The 23,896-nt window shown below is 43.5% G+C and overlaps 1 protein-coding gene across 1 annotated transcript in view; it reads right to left on the bottom strand.

Moving 5' to 3' along the window:
- The window catches only part of LOC117882375 (inactive N-acetylated-alpha-linked acidic dipeptidase-like protein 2), a 119,659-nt gene that overhangs the window by 40,127 nt on the left and 55,636 nt on the right, over positions 1-23,896 (bottom strand). The window contains exon 2 of the mRNA XM_034780535.1: positions 3,278-3,371. Coding sequence (XP_034636426.1) covers positions 3,278-3,371 — 94 coding nt within the window. The remainder of the gene's footprint in view (positions 1-3,277; positions 3,372-23,896) is intronic.

Genomic DNA, 23,896 nt, shown 5'->3' with positions numbered 1-23,896 from the left:
TGGTAAGACAACTCCCACCTGTTTATGCTCTCTGTATGTGTGTATATATATCTCCTCAATATATGTTCCATTCTATATGCATCCGAAGAAGTGGGCTGTAGTCCACGAAAGCTTATGCTCTAATAAATTTGTTAGTCTCTAAGGTGCCACAAGTACTCCTGTTCTTCTTTCTCCTTTCACTGCCTCTAATTCCTACCTCTTTTCCTGACCCCTCTTCCCTCCCTTACCACCCATCTGCATTTACCTCCCTCCCCTGTACTCCTAGCCCTACTCCCCTCTCCCCGCCCAGTGAGCATTCCCATGTGTTATTTTCCTTTCAAAAATAGTTTCAGCACCTTCTGAATATGCTGCTGTACCCAGATTACATTTCCCCCAAACAAAAATGCCCCTTTCATAGAAGCATTGGAACTATGCCTGCTTTTTTTACTTCAGATTTCTGCCCTGGGTTGAATTTCAACTCACGGGGTGGATTCATGCTTGGATTCAATGACCATAACATACCCTCAATCACCCAGGTCATGCAATATAGAGGTAGTTTTCCAGATAGCTATATCTTGGGAACCACTTGGTGAAATGGCCCCAAATTTGGATCACTAACAACCCTGTACCCCATGATGCACATCACATTTTAAGGCAATATGATTAACTCTGTGGATTTTACAGCAATTAGAACAGTCCCTCTTTAAACAGAAAGCTGGTTTTAACCTTAACTATACCAGAACTGTCATTCTGCTACAATACCCTTACTAATTGCAGAATGTCAGCAGATTATGTCTTTGGAAGGCTTAAGGGAAGGTGGTGGTGACTCATGGCAAGGACGGATGTTTCTCAGTATTACGACCATGCCTCGTGTGGCAAGTGCTTGCCATATTTTGCACATCTATGAGCACCAAGGGAGGTGACAGGGAAGGGGAGCTGGAGGTGTAAAGGTGTAAAGACAGGCCCACTGACGAGGGTGGGCAAAGGTGGCAATTGCCTAGGGGCCTGTAGGATTTAAAAGGGCCCGGGGAAAAGTTCCCTGCAAGCTGTGTGGCCGCAGAGAAGCCTATTTAGTGCCACGCAGGCGCTCAGGGCCCAGCCCCCAACCTGCTGCGGCAGCCCGGACCTGCCGCAGCCAGGGCACCCCTCCCCCAGCCCCAACTCTGCTGCGGCCCGGACCTGCTGAGGCCGGGGCACCCGGACCCAGGTGCGGCCAGAGCGACCCAGCCCGGACCAGGCATGGCCAGCCCTAGCCCAGACCTGCTGGGGCCGGAGGGAGGGGTGCCTATTCTGCAGCCCCATCCCTGGAGCTGCCACAGCAGGGAGAGGGGCCTCTCTCCCCCAACCCAGGTGCTGCTGTGGGGAGAGAAAGCTGGGAGAATTCCTCTCTCCCCGCCGTAGCCCCAGAGCACCCTCCTGCACCCAAACCCCTCATCTCCAGCCCCACCTCAGAGCCCGCACCCCCAACCGGAGCCTTCACACCCCTGCACCCCAACCTTCTTCCCCAGCCCTGAACCCCCTCCCACACGCCAAACCCCTCAGCCCCACCTCCACCACATGAATTTTGTGATGTGCACCAATATGGAGGTGCTGTGTCTGTCACACATCACCTCCATATTGATGCACATCATAAAATACATTCTGCACATGGGTGGGAAAAATGAGAGGGGACACAGTGGCAGTGGCCGGGAGCCCCGGGCCCTTTTAAATTGCCCGGGTGGAGCGCAGGGCTCCTAGGCATGCGCAGGGTGGTACTGGCAGCGGTGAAGGCAGCCGGGCGGGCATGTGGAAGCCCTGGGCATACCGGAAGAGCACAGCTGGCAGCTCACCGGGCACAAGCCAGCACAGGCGCAGCACCACCCAAATGTCAGGCGGACCTTTCTAGGAGGCCCATGGACTGTTCTGCCCTGGGGCCCGGAATTGCTGTCGGCAGGCCTGTGTCAAGATTTTCTGAAAATTATGGCAGCCAGAGAGGGTGCCGCCAAAAACTATCCGAGGAGTGAGAGGGACAGGCATACATTGTGCTTGTACTTTGAAGTGAAGGAGTAGTTGTGGGAAATGTCTGAAATGTAATTAGGAATTAATACTAAGGGGGTATGTCATGTCATGAGCCATTCCTCAGTGAACATTTTCAGCTGAGCTGTTCCAAAATAAAGTTATTGAGTTCATAAATAACCCAGGTAACACATTTCTTCTTGTCTAACAAAAATTTAACCAAGAATGTAATGCAAACTTATGACCAATTAAACCTTGGCACTGCCAAACCAAGGAGGGCTCACAAACTCCTGTAGTTGATGCGCTGCAAAGAATTCTCATTCTCCATGTCTTAGGGGGGAGTTAATGGTTGTGGGACAGACCTGCAGTTAGATGGATTGAAACAGTGGCCCTACTAGTATGCAGGACAGTGCATGGTTGGGGTGCAGAGCTTGCCCTTTGTAACAGAAGGTGCTGCGTCACAACTGTTTGCCTCTAACACATGTCCCTTTCCAGGACCATGCACTCCAGTTCAATCCTTTGTGAATGCTCCAGGAAACCATCCCATCACAATTTTGCCTTTGCAGCCCTCTGTTGGGATGCATTCACTAGTACTGGGAACATATCCTCTCCTCTCCCCACCTCAACTGGAGACATGTCTGCCTCTCTATGGGTGATAATTCCCCTGTATGTGTGGGCCATGATGCAGCAAGTGATAAAGGAAATCTCTACTTTCCCCATACAGGAATTGTCTTTTCCCTTCCCTCAGCCTGTGATACAAACACAGAGACCAAGGTCATTCAGTTTCAAACACAGCGCTTTCAGGATCTAACTGATAAATCAACTCAAACAAATTATTCAACAGAACATTATCCTGTGAAAACAGAGGCAAGTTGGAGTGATCTGCTGCCAATGTGAACTAGAGTAATAAATAAACAACCAAGCTGGCCACTTGTCAAATGGTAAAAGTTACAGAGCCTAAATGGCTGTGAAGTTCAGAGTTCCCTTCCTGCTTGTACTGAACATAGCATTAAATGGAAACAAACTCTTGCAGCTCAGTCATGGAGGTTGTTTATCTTTGACAGTAATTATGAGATTTTAATGCTAATTATTGATTAAACTGTTTTAGTAAGATCAGAAGAAATGTAAACAATTTATCCTATGTTAAACTAAAATTATGTTTCAGTCAACATCATAGAAAGACACTGTTTGAGTAATAAAATAAGCAGGTTTTGTTTACACTGAAACAGAGAATCTCAAGATCGAAATTTAGTTGAACCTTTTTTTATGTTAGCTGAGATTAGTCTTGCTTGAATAAAATTACCTTTAAGGCTGTTCTGAACTTCTAATGCGATGTCCAGGGCATTAAAGGGCAGAACCGGTTCACTGGCAATTTGCAAAGTCACCTCTCCCGTTAGCTGAAAGAAATCAAGAGAGATTAAATAATTTCTAACATGTTTAATACTCAGCATTTCATTTGGAATACCATATAACTTCATTATATTGGTCTGCCAGGGAAGCTGAATAAAACACACAGCTCCTTAAGGACGAACTGAAAACACACACACAAGACCTGCTATTAACAAAATAATTCTAGTACAAAAATGTATAGCGAGATTATAATTTATGACCACGTCTGCTCAGTGCTTTCATATGGCATAGGATACTATGGGAGAGTTGTTGTTTTCTTTAATATATTCTTGTTTTTCTAAAAGTAGGAAGCAAATTTAAAATGTTTCTTTTTTAAAATTATTTACAGCAGACAGGTGAACTGCTAAGACACTAAGGGCGGGATCCAAAACCCAATGAGGTCAAAGGGAATTTTTTCCACTGACTTTAGCTGTCTTTGGAGCAAGCTCTTTGCACTGAATCACATGAATACAAAGAACTCACAGTGTCTAGGGAGTATGCGATGGCTTGACATGAATAACAGCTTAAAGAAGGTGTTCTGACCCCACATCTGTTGAAAAACCCCAATAACTTACAGATCAAACACCCCGACCCTGTGATATGGAGGTCTCAGTCCAGCTCCAGGTGGACAGTAGCCCATGTCACAAATTTCATTACTACAAATGGCACTTTTGTTGGCAATCTCAGAGGTGAGGCCAAGGACTGAACGGGCTTTGGAGGAGAACGCCTCTCATCTACAGGAGGTAGTCTCTCAGGCTCAAGACAATACCAGGGCAGTGTGTGGAAACTTGCTTTGCTGCTGTGCTGTACCTACCCTGTGATTAAACAGGATTTCAGTCTCCAGGGACTTCAAGCCCATCACCATTCAGGAGCACTATAAAAATACACTGACAAAAACCTGGGGCGGGGGGGGGAACACTTACTCATCTCCTTCATCACTTGGCATTGCAAAGAAAGCTGCAGGGCTATGCTCCAAGATGGAGGGAAGACTACAGGTAACGGGGCCAATGATGAGAAAAATGTGGATTGAATGGAATCATATTGTACAATACTTTAAAAGGCATCAGAAGGCACTGATATAATAAAATGTACCTTCCAAAAATCTATCAGAAGGCTAGAGGCTGAAAGTAGCATTCCAACTTTGCAATACAAAGAGGTTGGGAAAGACAACAGTGCTAACTGAGAAAAAATATTGGAGGAATTGAAAAGAAAACATCATTCTCTGCCACACTCACCCCCAAGAACAGACGAAGATGAAGCAACATACCCAAAAAAAAAAAAAGTCTTTATGGAAAGAGAAGATAAATGGAACCCCAGCAACAGCTCTAAAAAAAGCACTAAAAGAAATATTGTATTTGACCTGCCCACTGACTGATTTCAGCACAGAGATAGAAGGAGCCACATTGTACATCAGCCTGAAACTCACATCCAAGCAGAGACCTATTGTGAAGCTATTAAGATTTACACCTAAAGAAATAATACTACAAAAGGCACAGAAAAAGACAACTACCATATATTGAGGAAGAACAACGGGAAAAATAGATGATATCCCAGGACTTCAGCAGGGAAACTGGAGAACAGAGGCTGAACTGTAAAGGGGTGGGGGGGAGAATGTCAGTGTTAAAAGATATGGAGTTCTAGCTGCTGCATTGATATTTTGACTCAAAATTAGGACACTTCTGTCCATAGCATACCAATGCTTGGAGGCCATTGAAAAAAAAATTGAATGCATATATTCAGATAGGAAAGGTTTTGAGTAAAAAGCATTGAGAAATGCTGCTTTTTGTGAAATATCATGGAGGTGCTATGGAAGAGAAGTATAACAAAAGAGGAAATTCCCAGAATTCTACAGAAATCAGGCTTCCATTACGGGTGCTGAGCACTTGAAAGTTCACCCCTAAACTCTGAACCCAAATGGCCAAAGCCTGCAAATCCTTCCTTGTGCTAATACCACATGTGAAATGGACTCAGTTGCCCTTTACCCTAATCAAACGTCAACATGTATAAGTTGTTAGGGAACAACATGTCTCTAGAACAACTATCCTACTAAATGAGACTGAACTGTGGGGAGGAGGGATAGCTGAGTGGTTTGAGCATTGGCCTGCTAAACCCAGGGTTGTAAATTCAATCCTTGAGGGGGCCATTTAGGGAACTGGGTAAAAATCTGTCTGGAGGGGTTGGACTCCTGAGGTCCCATCCAACACTGATATTCTATGATTTCAAAGATATATATGTAAGTCCTAAGTATTGGTTTACTGTCCAAAATATTTACACTTAAAATCATTATCGGCTCTTAATTTGATCAATACAAACCTTCACTAAATTTTGATTTATGATTACATACATTTCTCTCAGCCTCCACACATCTTTGGGCTATGAATGCTATGAGACTGGTGCAGGTTCTGTTCAATGCATAGTCTGATACAGAAACGTTTGAGCCTTGAAAAGCACTGGAAAATGCTTCTTTTGTGATATATCAGACGTGCTATGGAACAGAAGCATCCCAGGAAGCTGCTCCCCCTTTCACCTTCATCCCTAACAGCATCAGTTTTGATTATGCTAAATTCCTCCTCTTACATATGTTTCTTGAAAGCAATTTTGTTTTGCTTCTCAGCTACAAAAGATGAACACCCTATTGTGCTATCCATTAGATTAGGCAATACCAAGAAAAAAAAAGTTATGACCGACTGAAGCAATTTGCAAATCTCATAGTAACAGTTTTACATATTGCTGTGGACACTTTTGTATGTTTGTTAATGAAGTAATTGTAGTGTTTATTAAATCACGTACATGGTAAGTTAACCTGAAGAAATCAATCACTGAGAGGAAAGCTCAGAGCATTGATTTGAGCCGAGTGATACATCAAGCCCACGTAATGCAACAAGACAGAAAAGGCCACTGATTTCTTATTTATAGTCTTATTTTTGGATATTCTATCCCCAGAGAATACACATGCAAAATAAAGACGTGTTTCTCCCCCCTTCAAAACATGGTTCAGACTGACTACTAAATTATTAAATAGAAGGCTACATTAGGGAAAGGTACAGACAACATTCCTTTCACAAACTGATATACTAAAAAAAGAAAAATAATAATTGATTCCACCACCACACATTACCAGTTATAATTATTAATGACAGCTCCTCACACAACAATCATAATACACAATAACTGATGTAACATACATGCAATTATCCAGTCTGAAGAACAATATTATAGTTAGTATACCAACTGATTGTGAGCTGTTTATGTTCTGTGATTTAGTATGGAAAAAAAAACCACTGAATTATATTTCTATTTCACTAAAGCTTTGGGTATCTGTTGAGAAATTGTTTCCTTAAATAATCTGTAACCTTTATAGTACAAATCCAATTATTTTCAAGAGAAATGCTAGTATAAAAGATTCTGATAATAGCAGAGTGCTACTGGGTATGTTACAAAAGGACTGAAAGGGAGTAGCATACGATTATTTCTTTGAACTGCTGCTTCCATCAAAATTTTTTTGAATATTCAAAATATATTTGACCTTTGCTGTACATAATCATGTTTTTCATGCTGTTTCACCGTCCAGCTAAAACATAATAAGAACTGCTGCAGGTGATCCATTGACAGGCAGACACGAGATCCTAAGCAAAGGAAGAAATCTCCTTACAAAGCTCGATGGATGAGTAACTAAGAAATTCCCAGGGATGAACTGAATACCTCATCTAGCAAACACCTATTACTAGGCACAGTTCTTCTTGGCATATGTACCCCCTGGACTTAAATAATGGGAAGCACCGGTTTAGAGACTAGACCTGTAATATTTGCAGCATTAGACACTAAGTATCTAAGTTATGCTTACAAAGTATCCATGCACAATCACATAGCTGAAAGCACAAAATACCGTGAAAACAAACCCAATAGGCACAAGTTATGGGAAAAGGCTCTTTTGTCCCAGCCATATTTGCCTCAACTTCAAATTCAAAGTATAGAAAATAATAATGATGATTATTTTGGCCTGACAAATGTAGTTTGGTTTCTGAATTGAGGATACCTGGGAATGTTATAGTCAATAATAAAAACTGTTTTCTAAATTTAAGGTTTCTTTCCCTGGCTCTGCTCTCTTCCTTCTGGCTTCCCATGCACACACATCCACGCCCCTCTGTCCCTCCTGGAGTCGATTCTCCTAATCTGTCCACCTACCCCTTAAGCCTGTAGTTGCATGTGAAGACTCTTCCCACTTTGGCCTGTCTCCTCCCTTGACCCCACTTACTCCTTTGCACCTGGTTCCTCCATTCTGTCTCTCTCAACTCCCTGGCAGGAAAGCCCTAAAGCAGCTCCTCCTCCCTGCTCCCCAGCAGCACCGGGCTGGCTAGACATAAGCAGGGAGAGCACAGAGGGGAAGAAAAGAGACGCTCTCTGCCCTCAGTGACAGTGTCAAAGGGATCATAAAGGAGGCACTGCTGGAGAAACCCTTCTCACTTCCTGCAGCCCTGCTGTATGGCTGAGAGAGAATTCAGTTTACGGTGGGAAAAGCATAAAAGAAAATCCCCATGCAGTGGCCAATCACATTTTCTTATTTTCAGTGGGAGAATTTCAGGGCACCCACCACTAGCCTTCTCCAATGGGGCCAGGCCCTGAAGTTTGAGAAAGCCTCTCTCAAGAGGGGAGTCAGTATCACATGACACTTTTTTAGGATAGCTGTATATTCGGATGTATTTTCCCTCCATCCAATCATCGACATCTTAGCACATCTGCTCATCAGGAAGCTATACCTGCTTGCAGTTTTACCCAAGTTTCATCCAGCTCACGGATCTAAATGCACTATAAAAATCAGCACTCAGGGACATCATGTGGATTTGTGACATTACTTGGAGGACTGCAAGGCTATAAACAATGAATGGATTACACTCATCTATATATGTAGTTTTTCACCTGTGACAGATGTAATATTGGTAATATTCCTCATTTAATTCTTCACCACTTTCTCCAAGTGTACTTTCTACTATTCTAAATTGGAAATATTCTGCACTTTAACTTCCACAATATCTGAGGAAATCCAAGCAAATGGAAATTGCTTTTAAAAAGAGGGGCAGGGTGACTGTAGTGAAGTGAACAGCATGTCACACTCTTATTATGGCCACTGAGGCAATCACAGCCCTTGTGGTAGACCACAACCCCCAAAACAGCATGTAATATGCCTTTATCTTACCTAATATGCAGGCCACTTGCCACAAAATGCTGCAGCAGTAACTGCAACTTGTTGACTGTTTCTACAAATGCAGTGACCATCCTAACACCTCTAAGTACTTTCCCCAGCACGTACAATCTAGAAAAAAATACAAACTTGCCAAAGCCAAGAGTAGGTAATCCTGACTAACAAAATATATAATCAACCACCAAAATGATTATCTCATCTGAATATCTCAGATCCCAAGCCAACCCACCACCCAACTCCCAACACAAAACCTTGAGATGCAGCAACAAATTTGGAATCTAACAAACCAGTGGGGTTAGCAAATTCCAGGTTTGTGGACCACACAGAATGTCCTACCACTCAGTTTTGTCCCTGATGAAAGGAAAAACATTTTAGCCCAATTAAGGAGAGGGAAAATAGCCCAATTAAGGAGAGGGAAAATAGCTCTGTTAATCTTGAGAACGGTGCTGATTTTACGTCAACAAATTAGAATATTACACAATTGTCAGTAATCCAGTATTTATTTAGGGCCTGACCCAAAGCCTATTGCAATGTAAGCGGGGGGAGGCCTTCAATTGACTATAATGGACATCGGCTAAGACTTTACTGATTATTCTTGTTTTATTTGAGCAAATCAATTATTTTTGGAAATTTGTATTCTATATGTGAGATGTTTTATACATTTCGATTTATTTTTCTTTTTACTATCCCAAAAAATATTTTTCTTGTTACTTGATTTCTGTTTTGTCTACAAAGCAAAGATATTTACAAATTCCTAATATCAATCTTACAAAATTTCTGTACGTTTTGTCATAGGTTATGAATTAAACGTGAGTTATTCTGACATATATTAAATATGTAATCGCATCAGTCATATTTAGGAAATGGTGATCATGGAAGTCACATATACGGTAGGAGGAACAGAAGCATTTGTTTTTCACTCACATGTATGCTACCTGAGCTATTGTTTACTTGCACTTTCAGAAAACGGTTTTGTATTCATGACATAATACTAAGCTCAGTAAGGTGCCGGGGTTTCTTGTACAAAGTCAGTTGCAGGACTGGGGCATGCATTGGTATATGCAATGTCTGGTAGAGAAACAGCTTGGAAACCTGACCTGGACAGGACAGAAAAATGAGGGGCCACAATAGACAGCCCCCACCTCCACATGCAAACTATGGTGAACGCAGTGATCATATTTAGCAGACACTGTGATATGAAAACCCTGCCCACAGTGAAATATACACATAAGAACGGCCATACTGGGTCAGACCAAAGGTCCATCTAGTCCAGTATTCTGTCTTCCGACAGTGACCAATGCAAACAGAACAGGTAATTGTCAAGTGATCCATCCCCTGTCACCCATTCCTTTCATTTGGTGGCCCCTAGTTCTTGTGTTATGATAAGGAGTAAATAACACTTCCTTATTCACTTTCTCCACACCTGTCATGATTTTATAGACCGCTATCATAACCCCCCTTAGTCGTCTCATTTCCAAGCTGAAAAGTCCCAGTCTTATTAATCTTTCTTCATACGGCAGCCATTCCATACCCCTAATCATTTTTGTTGCCCTTTTCTGAACCTTTTCCAATTCCAATATATCTTTTTTGAGATGGGGCGTCCACATCTGTATGCGGTATTCAAGAAGTGGGCATACCATGAATTTATATAGAGGCAATATGATATTTTCTGTCTTATTATCTATCCCTTCCTTAATGATTCCCAACATTCTGTTCACTTTTTTGACTGCCGCTGCACATTGAGTGGATGTTTTCAGAGAACTATCCACAATGACACCAAGGTCTTTTTCTTGAGTGGTAACAGCTAATTTAGAACCCATCATTTTAAATGTATAGTTGGGATTATGTTTTCCAATGTTCATTACTTTGCATTTATCAACATTGAATTTCATCAGCCATTTTGTTGCCCAGTCTCCCAGTTCTGAGAGATTCTTTTGTAGCTCTTCGCAGTCTGCCTGGGACTTAACTATCTTGAGTTAAGTTTTGTATCATCTGCAAATTTTGCCACCTCACTTTTTACCCCTTTCTCCAGATCATTTATGAATATGCTGAATAGGACTGGTCCCAGTACAGACCCCTGGGAGACACCATTATTTACCTCTCTCTATTCTGAAAACTGACCATGTATTCCTACCCTTTGTTTCCTATCTTTTAACCCAGGGATCGGCAACCTTTGGCCCATGGCCTGCCAGGCCCGCGCCACTTTCCGCAGCCCCCATTGGCCAAACCTGCAGACGCGGCAGGTAAACAAACCGGCCCAGCCCACCAGGGTAAACACCCTGGCGGGCTACGTGCCAAAGGTTGCTGATCCTGTTTTAACCAGTTACCAATCCATGAGAAAAAGTTCCCTCTTATGCCATGACTGTTCACTTTGCTTAAGAGCCTTTCAAATATAGATAGATGTGCCAAAATACACATCAGGATACGATCTGCATGGTATTGCTGTTTTAGCACAGAGCTATCCCACATCTTAGGAGTTATTCCTTTTTGTCAGAACTGTGCCCGAAGACTAGCTACATGCTATGCAAATCTCAGCGGGTGCAAGTGTTGAGCCTGTATTTGTAATACCTTTGGACATTTTTAGCTACACCAAGTGTAGAATGCTAAACAGACATCTCAGAACTGTTTATGTGCCAAGTTACAAACAAAATAACTTAAAAAGGCAGGTAAACTGCTATATTTATCCTTTTGTGAACACTGCTCTTCAACACTGGATTCACTCCAATTCTATCTGCTACAGCAAATTAGAAACAGGTACTTGAAGTTTGAATTGAGTACCAGCTCCTCCTTTACATGTCAGTGTATTACTATACTGGACTTCCTATCCTCTCCTGTACATGATCATTTTGTTCTGGGTTAGCCATTACATTGTATTGGGCTGTGCATTAAGAAAATGACCTTCTGATCTGCATGTATTGGAGAAAATCAGTACATGCCCAGAAGCTGGTTTTACTAGATACATGGCGATACACTTTAGAGTAAATAAAGGCAGAGAAGAAATTTACAATAGCTGTGGTACATGCGACTGGGTCTGTGGTTGGGATTTAAGAGACCTGGGTTGTATTCCCAATTAGGATTCAGATTTTCCCAGGATCATTCCTTTTTTGAGGTAACTGTCCTGGGAAATTGATAAGTCTTCTCAGGACTTTAAAAGTCTTGGTTTTTCTCAGATGAGTCCCCCTCCTAGCAGCAGCCTGAGAGGTGACTTATCTTCCTCCTCTCTCCCAGCTGCTCCAAGGCTCCCCAGCAGCAGTTAAGAACTGTTAAGAAGCTGCAGCTTCCCACCTGACCAACAAGCTGCTGAGAGCAGTGAAAAGAGCTTAAGGCAGCAGCCCCACAGCACCCTGCTTCGCATCATGGTGGCAGCTGTTCCTGCTCAGCATGGCCCTGTTCGCACTCCCCGGAGCCATCTCCTATTCCCCTCCCTTCTGTGCTCCTCTTCCCTTGCTAAGGGATGTCCCTTTTTTGTTTGTTTGTTTTTTTGAGCCTCGGGGGTGGCAACCCTACATCGATTCATTGAGTGACCTTGGATGCAATGCTTGATTTGTGACAGAAGAGGTGAGGGGACCCAAGCAATAATGATGGCCTCCTCTGCACAGAGTAACCTGGTACTCACCATATGTAGGAGGTCATGCCTTGCACGCCACTGACAGAAGAGGTACCAGGGCTCTGCCCCCAGAATGATAAGAGCCCCACCACAAATTAAGATCTGCTTGGATGATGAATTTAAACTCTAGGGGTTCAGTTTTCTGGCCTCTAAAATAGGCAGCATCTGATTGGTCATGTTTTTTCTCTTGCATCTATACCCATGGGTGGTCAGTTGAGAGTGGGCACAGAAAGATAACATGTTGGCTGAGTTACTTGGAATATGGGGGGGAAGGGAGTGATTCAGGTAATTTAGTTTTAAAAAGTTAATCACAAGACAAATTTGAAATGATGCTTCTATGTTGCGTGGCCATTATTTTCTGTCTTGCTTAATTCTCCTATTAGCTCTTCATGGCAGGGACATCTTCCCTCTTCCCAGGTATATGTACAGTGATTAGCACAATGGAGATCTCACTTGGGGTCTTTGGGAACCACCACAACACAAGTACAATAGTAGGAGTGTCCTGACCTTAATAAATCATAATATTCTGCATATATTTATTGACTTTCATAAGAGAATCTTAGCGTTTGACAACCTCAAATATTCAAAAATCATGAATGACTCCAAAAGTAATGAATTTTTTTTTAAGAATAATAAATGTGGGGGGGTTTTTTATTTGCCTTTTGGTTTTTCAAAGTGCACTTGCTTCACATTTTCAAGTTTTTGTCTGCATGAAGGATGGTGAGGTTTTTTTTGGTTTTTTTTTTTTTAAATAAAAGCAGAGATTCTCATGCAATAGCATGATTCCTGCAGCCAGGACTGTAAGAAAAACATGAAAAATCATGAGATTCATGATAAAAATCAAAAGAGTTGACAACATTGGAATCTGAATGTGCTCTATAAGCACTGCTTATACAACCAAGCATCACTAAACCTCTTATTGCACCCATTTATAGATGGGGGAAACTATGGCACAAAAGAAGTGAAGTGACTTTCCTCAAGATCATACAAGAAAAGACAAGGCTGAGGCAGGAACAAGACCCAATTTCTCTGACCTCCCAGACTTCTGCTTTACTCACAAGAAGTTCTGGGTGTGTGTGTTTTGGAGGGGAGAGGGGAGAAACTGGAGGAACATCTCCTTAAAAAGTACAACTGGTAAAAATAATCAATTAAGCTTTGTCTACCTAGTCATGTGGAAATGTGGTCTAGATGAAATTACTATGAGTGGGTTGAAAGACCACATTCAAAGTGTAGTTATCAATGGTTTGCTGTCAAACTGGGAGGGTGAATCTAATGGTGTCCCACAGGGGTCAGTTCTAGGTCCCGTACTATTTGATATTTTTATTAAAGACTTGGATAATGAAGTGGAGAGTATGCTTATAAAATTTGCAGATGACACCAAGCTGGGACAGGTTGCAAGCACTGTGGAGGACAGGGTGAGAAATCAGAACAACCTTGACAAATAGGAGAATTGGTCTGAATTCAACAAGATGAAATTCAATAAAGACAAGTGCAAAGTACTTCATTTAGAAAAGAAAAGAAAATCAAATGCACACCTATAAATGGGGAACAACAAGCTAGGTGCTAGTACTGCTGAAAAGGATGTGAGTGTTAGAGCGGATCACAAATTGAATAGGGGTCAACGATGTGATGCAGCTGCAAAAAAAGGCCAATATCATTCTGGGGTGCATCAACAGTAGTGTCATGTAATACACAATAACTGTCCTGCTCTTCTTGGCACTGATGAGGCCGCGGGTGAAGTACTGTGTTCAATTCTAAGTGCCACACTTTAGGAAAGATGTGGACAAATTTTCTGGAAAGAGTCCAGAAGAGAGCAACAAAAATTATAAAAGGTTTAGAAAACCTGACCTATGAGAAAAGGTTAAAACAATTATACACGTTTAGTCTTGAGAAAAAACAGAGGCAGGACCTGGTAACAGATTTCAAATATATGTTAAGGATTGTTATAAAGAGGATGGTGACCAATTGTTCTCCATGTACGCTGAAGTAGGATAAGATAAGTAATAGGCTTAATCTGCAGCAACAGAGATTTAGGTTAGATAGTGGGGAAAACTTTCTAACTAAGGGTAGTTAAACTCTAGAATAGCCTTCCAAGGGAGATTATGGAATCCCTATGACTGGATGTTTTTAAGAACAGGTTCGACAAACACCCGTCAGGGATGGTCTAGGTTTACTTGGACCTGCCACACTGCAGCAGGCTGGACTTGACTTCTCGAGGTCCTTTCTAGTCCTGCGTTTCTATGTTAACAAGCTTTGGCTGTAACTAAGTGTAGTTTTGGTGGACAGATTAAGAAACAGGAGATTTATATATATATATATATTTTGGTTTAAACTTTTATTTATTTATTTTTAAAACAAAGGCTGTTAAATTACCCTTGAAACATTTTTATCAGCACTTATGGAGCGACATATGTATTATTTGTTCTTACAGTTTAAAGCTGCCTTAGGACTAGGTCATGTACTGAAAATCAGGGACAGATATATTTGTATATTTTTAACACTCAGTTCAACACAAGTTATCTGGCAGCTTGCATTTCAGGTCAGCAGAGGGCTCTCCGAGAGAAGCATACAGTGACTCTAAGGCTACAATAGATGAACCAGAGAATAACCATTCACAACAGATAGCTGTTTCTGAACAAGGGAAAGTATTCATCATACTATGACGTGTTATAAATATTAAATGCGTTACTCCAAAAGGAAAACATTTCACCTAATATCAATTTATTCTCAGTTCAGGAAATATTGATCAGGAAGTAAACGAGTTAATGACAAAAAATTCTCTGTGTCTCTCTATATACACAAATACACACACACACACACACAACTACATTAAAAAAACACTAAGGCTGCAAAGTCAAGCACTCAGAAGTTAGGAAATGCTAGAATCAAGATTGTAATGTTGTGCAATCTTAAGACACCCCATGGTGTGTATGAATTATGATACAATCTTTAATTACATACTCACATATTATTTTTCCTATAGTATCCCTGCCTCATTCAATGCTTGTGACGGACAGTGCTCACTTAATAAGCAACTATACATTTTATTTTCTCCTTCTTGTTCAGTGTGTGGTCTCATGCCTTATTTACAACATTTTATTCAAACCCTGCCTGAAGACAGCACTGTTTGTTTCCTTATGGACTTTTCCATGGCATTTTTCACTATAGTGTGAGACAAGGGGGTATTATTATTCCCCATTTACCAGTGGGTAATTGAGGCACAGAGACTAAGACAAACATCCACTGATTTTGGGAGCCCAATTTGATGCTTGGTACCTAACTTTACAGAGTAATTTAGCATTATACAACTATTTCTATGTTCAAAGCACAGCTCCATTGATATCAGTTGCAGCTGCGAGTGCTCAGCACTTCTGCAAATCAGACCCAAGTTCTCAAGTCAGGCATCTAGAAAATAAGCAACCTTAATAATGTTCTTTAACAATTTAAAGATATACAATTTAAATGTTCTCAATTTCTAATGGCAGACCATAGCCCAGCCTATAAGGCTACACAGGACAGGCATAAGGGTAAGACAGATCCTGCTTATCTTGCTCCAGGGGGAATTCTGTGCCACTACTCACATGCAGAATTCATATCCCCCACAGATTCTCTCTCCCGCCCCCCCACAGAAAATAGATTCTATCAAAATAGATTCTGCTGGGGAGGTGCTGCAATTACACCTTTTGCCCACCAGGGGCTGCTATGGCACCAGAAGACAGGCCAGTCATTTCAGGGCCAGGGCAGCCAGCAGCAGAGAGGGAGGAGGCAGTGGCTGCCTTCCTCACAGCACCCTGCCCGCGGGACCAGGTGAGGAGACACAGGATATGAGGGGGATGGACAGAGCGGGGCACATGTGGCTCTGGGGGGGGGTCACAGAGTGGGGTTCAGAAGAGCTAATGGGGGGACAGCATTGAGCCAGGGGCTGAATGGGAGAGGGGGTGCAGGGACACATGGGGACAGGAGAGGCGAGGGGGTCAGCCACGGTCTGTATGGGGGAGGCTCCCCAACTCCCTAACAATCCTCCCCACCCCAAAAAACCAACAACCCTGTTCTATACTTCTCCTACCCGCACCCAACAACCCTCCAGGTTCACTCCCAGGCTCCTTCCCAATAATTAGTTCCCTCTCCCTCAGCTCCTCTGTTACCCCCCGACTCCTCCAAACCTTTGCATGGCTTCTGAGGGATGCAGGAATTACGTTTCTGTATTGTAGTTTAAATTAATTATTACTCGAAGTTCTGTATTAATATACCTAATAAGGAATCTATTTGTCAAAAAAACATTTCCTGAATCTTTTTTGTTTTGTTTTGTTTATATTAGTACAGACATACTTGCTAACAGGTATTTTGAAATAAATTACCAAAATAATTGAAACTGGCATGATTGTGTTATTTTGACAAATAAAATATGCAGCATTTTTCAGAATTTTATAATATTGTGCACAGAATTTTCAGTTTTTTGGTACAGAATTCTCCCAGAAGTATTATCTCCATTCACCTATATGGCCTTCCTGCATTACCACTGCAGGTCCTGCTGAGGGGGTGTGAAGGTGTGTTCCTGCATTTGTAGGTGGCTGGGGATGCGGGTAGAAATGGGCAGAGCCTTAGGTCCTTCCCCCAGCACACTGGCCAGCATAGCTAAATTGCCACAGGAATTAGTAATCTGCTAATGGTCACGGCTTTCTGAGGCACAATTCCTTCCATGAGCTGCTCCTGGATAACCCATTACACAAAGGTGGATGCAAAGGGACAATCTAGACTTAAGTATTTTATTCTTGTTTTGTACCGGTGGATGAAGGGAGAGCAGAAACAGCATGGAGAGACTTTGGGGCTTGCATGTAACTCGCATTACTACCAATAAGGGTTCATGTTTATATATATTTATATCTGTTAAAACTCTAATCTTTAGGTGTGCCCAAAATGTAAAAATAAACCAACAGATAGAAGGGACCCCTCCTCTAAAACCTCCTGCTATTACAATCATTCCCAGTTAGGTTTTCTTCTGAGGAATGTGGGCTAAGTCAAGTGTTACAAACATGCATTGAGGAAGGGGTACAGTAAAATACACTTGACTTTATGCCATCATTCTGTATCCATACCTCATGCCAATAAAATCTTTAGCATTATAAACTACGGGTTTTTCTACTACATCTGAGGGAAAAGCTTTTTTTTTTTTTTTAAGCATTTTAAAGTTTGTATGTGTATTAATTTTATGTATCCCTTCAACTGTAAAGCCAGGTTGCCTTGGTTACCATGTGCAGGCCTGAATGAAACAAATATAGAAGATTGTTTTTAAATCCCAACAATTTTGCATAATAACTCCCCCATAAATCAGGATGTCACAACTGTAGGGCATAATGACCTTGTAAATTTCTGAATTTCTTTGACCCACCTTTGGAACAGGGAAAAGAAGGGGGAGAAATTATGTTGGATCCTTTTTAAAATAAACAATGGTGACAGAAGCTGGTTAGTAGAAGTCTCAAGGAAGGTAGATTAACTGCATGGGGATGCATGAGAGATGGGCAATGGTGCACAATATGTTTGCATATATCAGAAGATATAGTTCCCATTAATTGTTTTAAGCATAATTTGATGACAGTCATACATTTACATAGCACCTTCATCTTGAAGGATCATATAACAGGTGACTGTCAAAACTGATATATGACTTACAGACCAGTTTCTCTTCATCCACCACTGAAACAAAGTCACATTTGGGGTAAAATACAGCAACTGTTTAACAGTGCACAGCCACACAACAGCACAGTTTAGGCTAGGAAGTGAAGAATACCTTTTCCAGTTTAAACTGTTAGGTAGGAAGAGTACAATTACCAAGACGGAATTTCCCTAGGACAATGGAGTTACCTCCTACTATGTAGGGAGGGATAGCTCAGTGAGTTCAATCCTTGAGGGGGCCATTTAGGAATCTGGGGCAAAAATCTGTCTGGGGATTGGTCCTGCTTTGAGCAGGGGGTTGGACTAGATGACCTCCTGAGGTCCCTTCCAACCCTGATATTCTATGATTCTATGTACTGTTATAAAAAACACCACAGGATGTTAAAGAGGCATGTGGTCAGAAGCTGAGATATCCAAAAATAACACCACCAGAAGCACTGTGCCCTCCAATATTATTTGTGGCCTTGGTAAGTGAGTGCCACCAACAAAGCAGTCAACATCACTTCCTGAAGCACCTAAGTGTTTATTAGGGGGCTCGTATCTGAGTCCTGATTCAGATCAATTGTACATAGTTATAAGAACTGACAAGGTCACAGCATAAAGTGGCATGACTTCAGAAAGCTGAATTACACCAATGATCATTTTCTTAGTGGATGTATCCCATTCTACACAGGCAACAGGAATCAAGCAATCATGATTCGCACCCAAAAGGAGTGGTGGTAAAAATATAGCTTTAATTGCATATGCTGTCATAGGGATGTTCAGAAGTCCTGCAGAAGCAGCAGCTCCAGCTTGACAAAAATCATTTGCACAGCAAATACTACTTTGCTTTAAGGCCCTGATTAGTCAAGGAACTGCTCACATGCTTAAAGTTACACACCTAAACTAAGTATCTTGTTGAACTGGGGCCTACGCAGGATCTTCCATCCAAGGACAACAAAGTGCTTGCCAAAGTGCCATTTCATCAGTAAAGACAATTCTTATGCTGAATCTGTAAGAGACAATCAATCAGACTAAAACTAGGGAGGAAGGATAGCTCAGTGGTTTGAGCATTGGCCTGCTAAACCCAGGGTTGTGAGCTCAATCCTTGAGGGAGCCATTAGGGAGCTGGGGCAAAAATCTGTCTGGGGATTGGTCCTGCTTTGAGCAGGGGGTTGGACTAGATGACCTCCTGAAGTCCCTTCCAACCCTGATATTCTATGATTCTGGCATTGTAAAAGCTAGTCACCAGAGGGTAGCAATAACAGAGAATTCTGTAATAGGAAGCTTGAACCATAGCTTACAGTATAGGGCCTGATAACATCCTTCTAATCACTTGCCATTTACAGAAATGTATTTGATTTAATTGAACTTATAAAAAAGAGCATCTCTAATCATACCTCATCAGCACACACTTATTATTCAAAAAGAAGCCATATGTATTACCAAGCACTCTTAATTAAAATAATGCATATAATCTGCTTCGGTATCTCATAGTCTTTTTCCTTCTGATTATTCTATCGTAATTCTTTTCCTTCCATCAATTTTTAAAAAGAATTTGTTCTTTTTTCCCTTTCTGTACACTGCTTCCATTTATAGACTCTTCAGTGTTGATGATCATAATGTCAGCAACAGGAAATGCCTTTGCTACTATGGCAGTGAGATGCATAACCCTTCAAGACTCAGTGCATAATTATGACCTTCAAAATATGCAGCTACACAGGGCCTGACTCAGCGTGAAGGTTAGCAAGGAGGGGGCTGACGAGGAGATGCTGTCCCTGCTTTCTGCAGCTCAGAGCCTTCCCGAACAGGCAGCCTGTGTCCTGCCTGGCTCTGATCCTCACTGACCTTTGACGTCTGATGAACATCCAGAGTCCCAGGAGAGCCTGGGAGCCAGGAGGAAGTCAGTCCTGAAACGCGAGGAGTCAGATTTGAAGAGAGTGAGGGGCAGTAGGAAATAAAGGAAGAGTATGACTCTCTGGGCTGGGGGAGCAGAGAAGCAGCTGCAGGGAAGGGATAAGGCAGTGGGATTTTGGGGGACCAGGGCCATAGAAATGTATCACAAATTCTGTCTACGCTGCTTAGATTCAGTATTTATGAAAAAGATCAGAGTTGTCTTTTGTCTCTCCCTCCCAACACACCTTACTGTGTGTAAGGTTAATAGTTTAGTCTGAAAAACATTCCCCATCTCCTAATGCACAGTTGTGTGCATTTTTGCACTTTGGTCATCCTAATCAGTGAGGACTGGCACATCGTCTAGGGTTACCATATTTCCGCAATCAAAAAAGAGGACACTGGGGGGGGAGGGGGAGCCCTGCCCTAGCCCCCGCCCCCCCCCCCCCCCCCCCCCCCCCTTCTCCCCCCCCCCCGACTCCCCCCCTCAGAACCCCAACCCCCCTGTTTCTTGTCCCCTGACTGGCCCCTGCTGAGAACCCCCCACCCTAACTGCCCCCCCAGGACCCTACCTGACCCCTGACTGCCCCGACCCTTATCCACTCGCACGGGTGGCAGGGTTGTAGAAATTTTGGTGGTGCCCAGAACCCACGCCCCCCACCTGCCTAAGGCTCTGGGAGAGGCATGTTGGGTGGGGGGAGGAGGTTTGGGGTGCAGGTCCTGGGCTGGGGATTAGGATGCAGGAGGGGTGCTGGGTGCAGGCTCCGGGCTGGGACAGGGGGTGGGTGTGCAGGAGGGGGTGAGGGGTGCAGGCTCTGGGATGGAGTTTGGGGGTGGGAAGCTGTGCAAAGGGAGGAGGTGCAGGCTTTGGGAGGGAGTTTGAGGGCAGGAGGGGGTGTGTGGGAAGGGGGTTTGGGGATAGGAGGGGATGCAGGGGTGAGGGCTGTGGGTCTGAGGATGAGGGGTTCATGATGTGGGGGGGGGGGCTCAGGGCTGGGGCAGAGGATTAGGGTGCAGGGGGATGAGGGCTGGGGCTGAGGGGTTTGGGGCTAGGGTGGAAGGGCAGGGTAAGGGCAGCCTGTCTTCCCATTAGTGGATGGGGGACACTAGGACCCCGGGTCAGCAGACAGCAGTTGCTTCTGGCTCTGGCCATACAAGCAGGCAAGGGAGAGGCAGGCGGGGTGGAGGGGGAGCGCGCCAGGGCAGGCTCTAGGTTTTTTGCTGCCCCAAGCAAAAATAATTTTGGCTACCCCCCCCCCACACTGCACCCTCCTGCCGCCCCAGCCCTGGGTCACTGGTAACTCGCTCCCAGGACGGGTCATTCAGCAGGAATTTTGGATGTGCACAGAACACAGACAGGATTGGTTCCCATATGGTTACAGAACTGCAGTAAAGTGGAACAATGTTCAGCTTGTGTGATTGAAGGCTAACTGGATGCATATTATAAGACTGTCCTACAGAAATGAGGAAAAGTTGAGATGCCTTTATTATTCTTTTGTTCCACTCTTTCTTTCTATGGGGAATTTGCCAACGCAATATCACTGTCTTCCTTTTAAACAAACAAACAAACAAACAAAAAGGCAATGGCTGTTGAAAATAGCAATTCCAGTCCTAATAACCACCAGGAAGCATTTCTTGCTCAATTTAGTCTACTTTTTCTACAGCAAGTTACACTGGATCAGTATATTTGATTTGGGAGAAATGAAGTAACAGCTGCCCAAATTGAGCTTGAGCACTCCTGAATTTTGAGGGTGTTCAAATCTGGAAGGCAGGTACTAGATTCCCTTTCTGAATATTAGCTAAATCTGGAAAAGAAAAGTCAATTTCTGCTTCCATGGCTCAGAAGTGTAAATCCTCCTACGTGCCTGGTACTGTATCTAAAGCTACCCAGTCTAGTAGAGCCTCCCCTCCCTTACTTTTCATTTTAAATTCTAGTGGGATCCACGTACCTGCCTTGCTAGGCTTCAAATAGAGAGGTGCAATATCCATTTAGTCCACCCAATTCTTTCTTTGGGGGGAGAGCCCAGGGCTGGGGTGGGGGCCGGAAGAGCCCAGGCTGGGGCGGCAGGAGGTGCAGGTGGGGGAGAGCTGGGGCAGCAGGGGGTGCGGGTGCGGGGGGGGGGGGAGAAGAGCCCAGGGCTGGGGCAGCAGGAGATGCAGGTGGGGGGAGAGCCCAGGACTGGAGCAGCAGGGGAATGCAGGTGGGGGCCAGAGCTGGGGAAGCAGGGGGTGTGGGCGGGGGAGAGTCCAGGGCTGGGGCAACACAGGGGTGCGGGGGGAGCCCAGGGCTGGGGTGGGGGGCGGCAAAAAACCAAGAGCTGGCTCTGTCCCTACCATTTACAGCAAGCTGCAGCATGAGGTTTCAATTCCACACTCCTTCCCCCTCCCTTTCCTGTTAATTGCGGCCGAGGGAATGCTGGGAAATGTAGTTCTTTCCCTGCTCTAGGGATGGCTCTATAGGCAGGGAGCTAACCAAGGAACTACAGCTCCCAGGGCTCCCTGTTGGTTCTCAGCTCCCATGCTGGATTCTTGTGCCCCTGCAAATTTGCCGCCCCAAGCACCTGCTTGCTTTGCTGGTGCCTAGAGCTGGCCTTGGGGGGGGGCCCTATGTGGGGGGATGCACAGAAGGGGGGGTGGCAGGTGGAGGCCGGGGACCCATCCAGCACTCCCCCGCTCCCTGACTGCCCCCCCCCGGACTCCCCTTACCATTCTGGCTCCACATGTTTGCAAAACACGCTGCCCGGTGGGTCGGTTTGTGTGTTACACAGGGCTGCAGACAGAGAGAGTGGGGAGCAGGGGAGAGTTCTGGCTGCTGGAGGCCAATGGCAGCAGCTCAATCGGCCAAGCCGCCCAATCAGCAGCCGCACTCTGCATGGAAGGAAGGGAGGGAGGCAAGGGAGAAAAAAACCCCGGACATTTTAACCTTGTTACCAATTCCTCCCAGACCAGAGACGCAAAAGCCAGACATGTCTGGGGAAATACGGACGGATGGTAACCCTAACATCGTCAGCTGACTAAAAACAACACATTAGCTTGGAGGGACAGAGACTGGCCTACTGCACTACCAGGGAAGCTGCAAGTATGTAGGATTGTAGTCACTAGAGATGGAAAAGACTGCTAAGGAAACATTCCTCAAGTCCATCCCTCTTCAGGGACACCTTAAGACAGATCAGACACCAAACTGATACTTCATAAAATCATAGTCAAAATGGAGGGCTATACAACACAGAGCTCATTGCAGACTTTCCAAGGAGGCTCAGTTTTAATATCCTATTAGACAACTCTTTTAATTAGGGCTAAATTAGGTGTGTACGCTTGTTGCTCATGGTCTAATTCAAAAACACAATTTCTGTGCACTTGTTCCAGCTACATTTTTTAAGAAGTATGTCAATTCAATTTTGTGTAACTATAACTATTTATACAGAGCATGACACTTAGAATAAGAGGCAAGTCCTAGACTGATATCAAGACTGATTAATACCTTTGGGAAATGGAGAGGAGAAAACACCCTCCAACTCATACCACTTTCTCTTAATTAAACCATGCACCTTGCATGTTTTTTGTTTTGTTTTGTTTTAAAGAAAACATTAAGGATGCATATGCTTGGGATTGAGTGAGCTCCCCTAAGGCTTTGTGACAATGCTTGGGCTGACAGACTCCTTAAGCGTTAGGAAATCTCTGGCCACTTTGATGTACCCGCTGAAGTATTTTATAATTAGTCTGCATGCTCCCAAGGTTACTGATTTACCTGAAAAAACAAAAACAAAAAACATTCCTCATCTTTCAAATCCATCCCCGAGTAACAAAGAAGAAAGAACAAAGCAGCAACATTTCTCATTTCAGACTATTGATATGACTAGCAAGAGAGGAGACTTGGAGAAATATATTGTGCTATAGATTGTTACAGTCCCATATGAATCCTGAGACCCAATAAAACTGCAAAAGGATCTGAAAGCAGAAGCGAGATTTATGCCCACGTTTGGCTTCCTAATAACTGACTTGTTATAAAAGTTATTCAAATTGTGATGGCACCTTAAAGACTAACAGATTTATTTGGGCATAAGCTTTCGTGAGTAAAAACCTCACTTCTTCGGATGCATAGAGTCTATGCATCCGAAGAAGTGAGGTTTTTACTCACGAAAGCTTATGCCCAAATAAATCTGTTAGTCTTTAAGGTGCCA

The sequence above is a fragment of the Trachemys scripta genome, chromosome 9 (genome assembly GCF_013100865.1).
Source record: "Trachemys scripta elegans isolate TJP31775 chromosome 9, CAS_Tse_1.0, whole genome shotgun sequence".
Classification (NCBI taxonomy): domain Eukaryota; kingdom Metazoa; phylum Chordata; order Testudines; family Emydidae; genus Trachemys; species Trachemys scripta.
The sequence above is the reverse complement of the archived record's forward strand: the minus strand, read 5'-3'. Positions and strand labels throughout refer to the sequence as shown.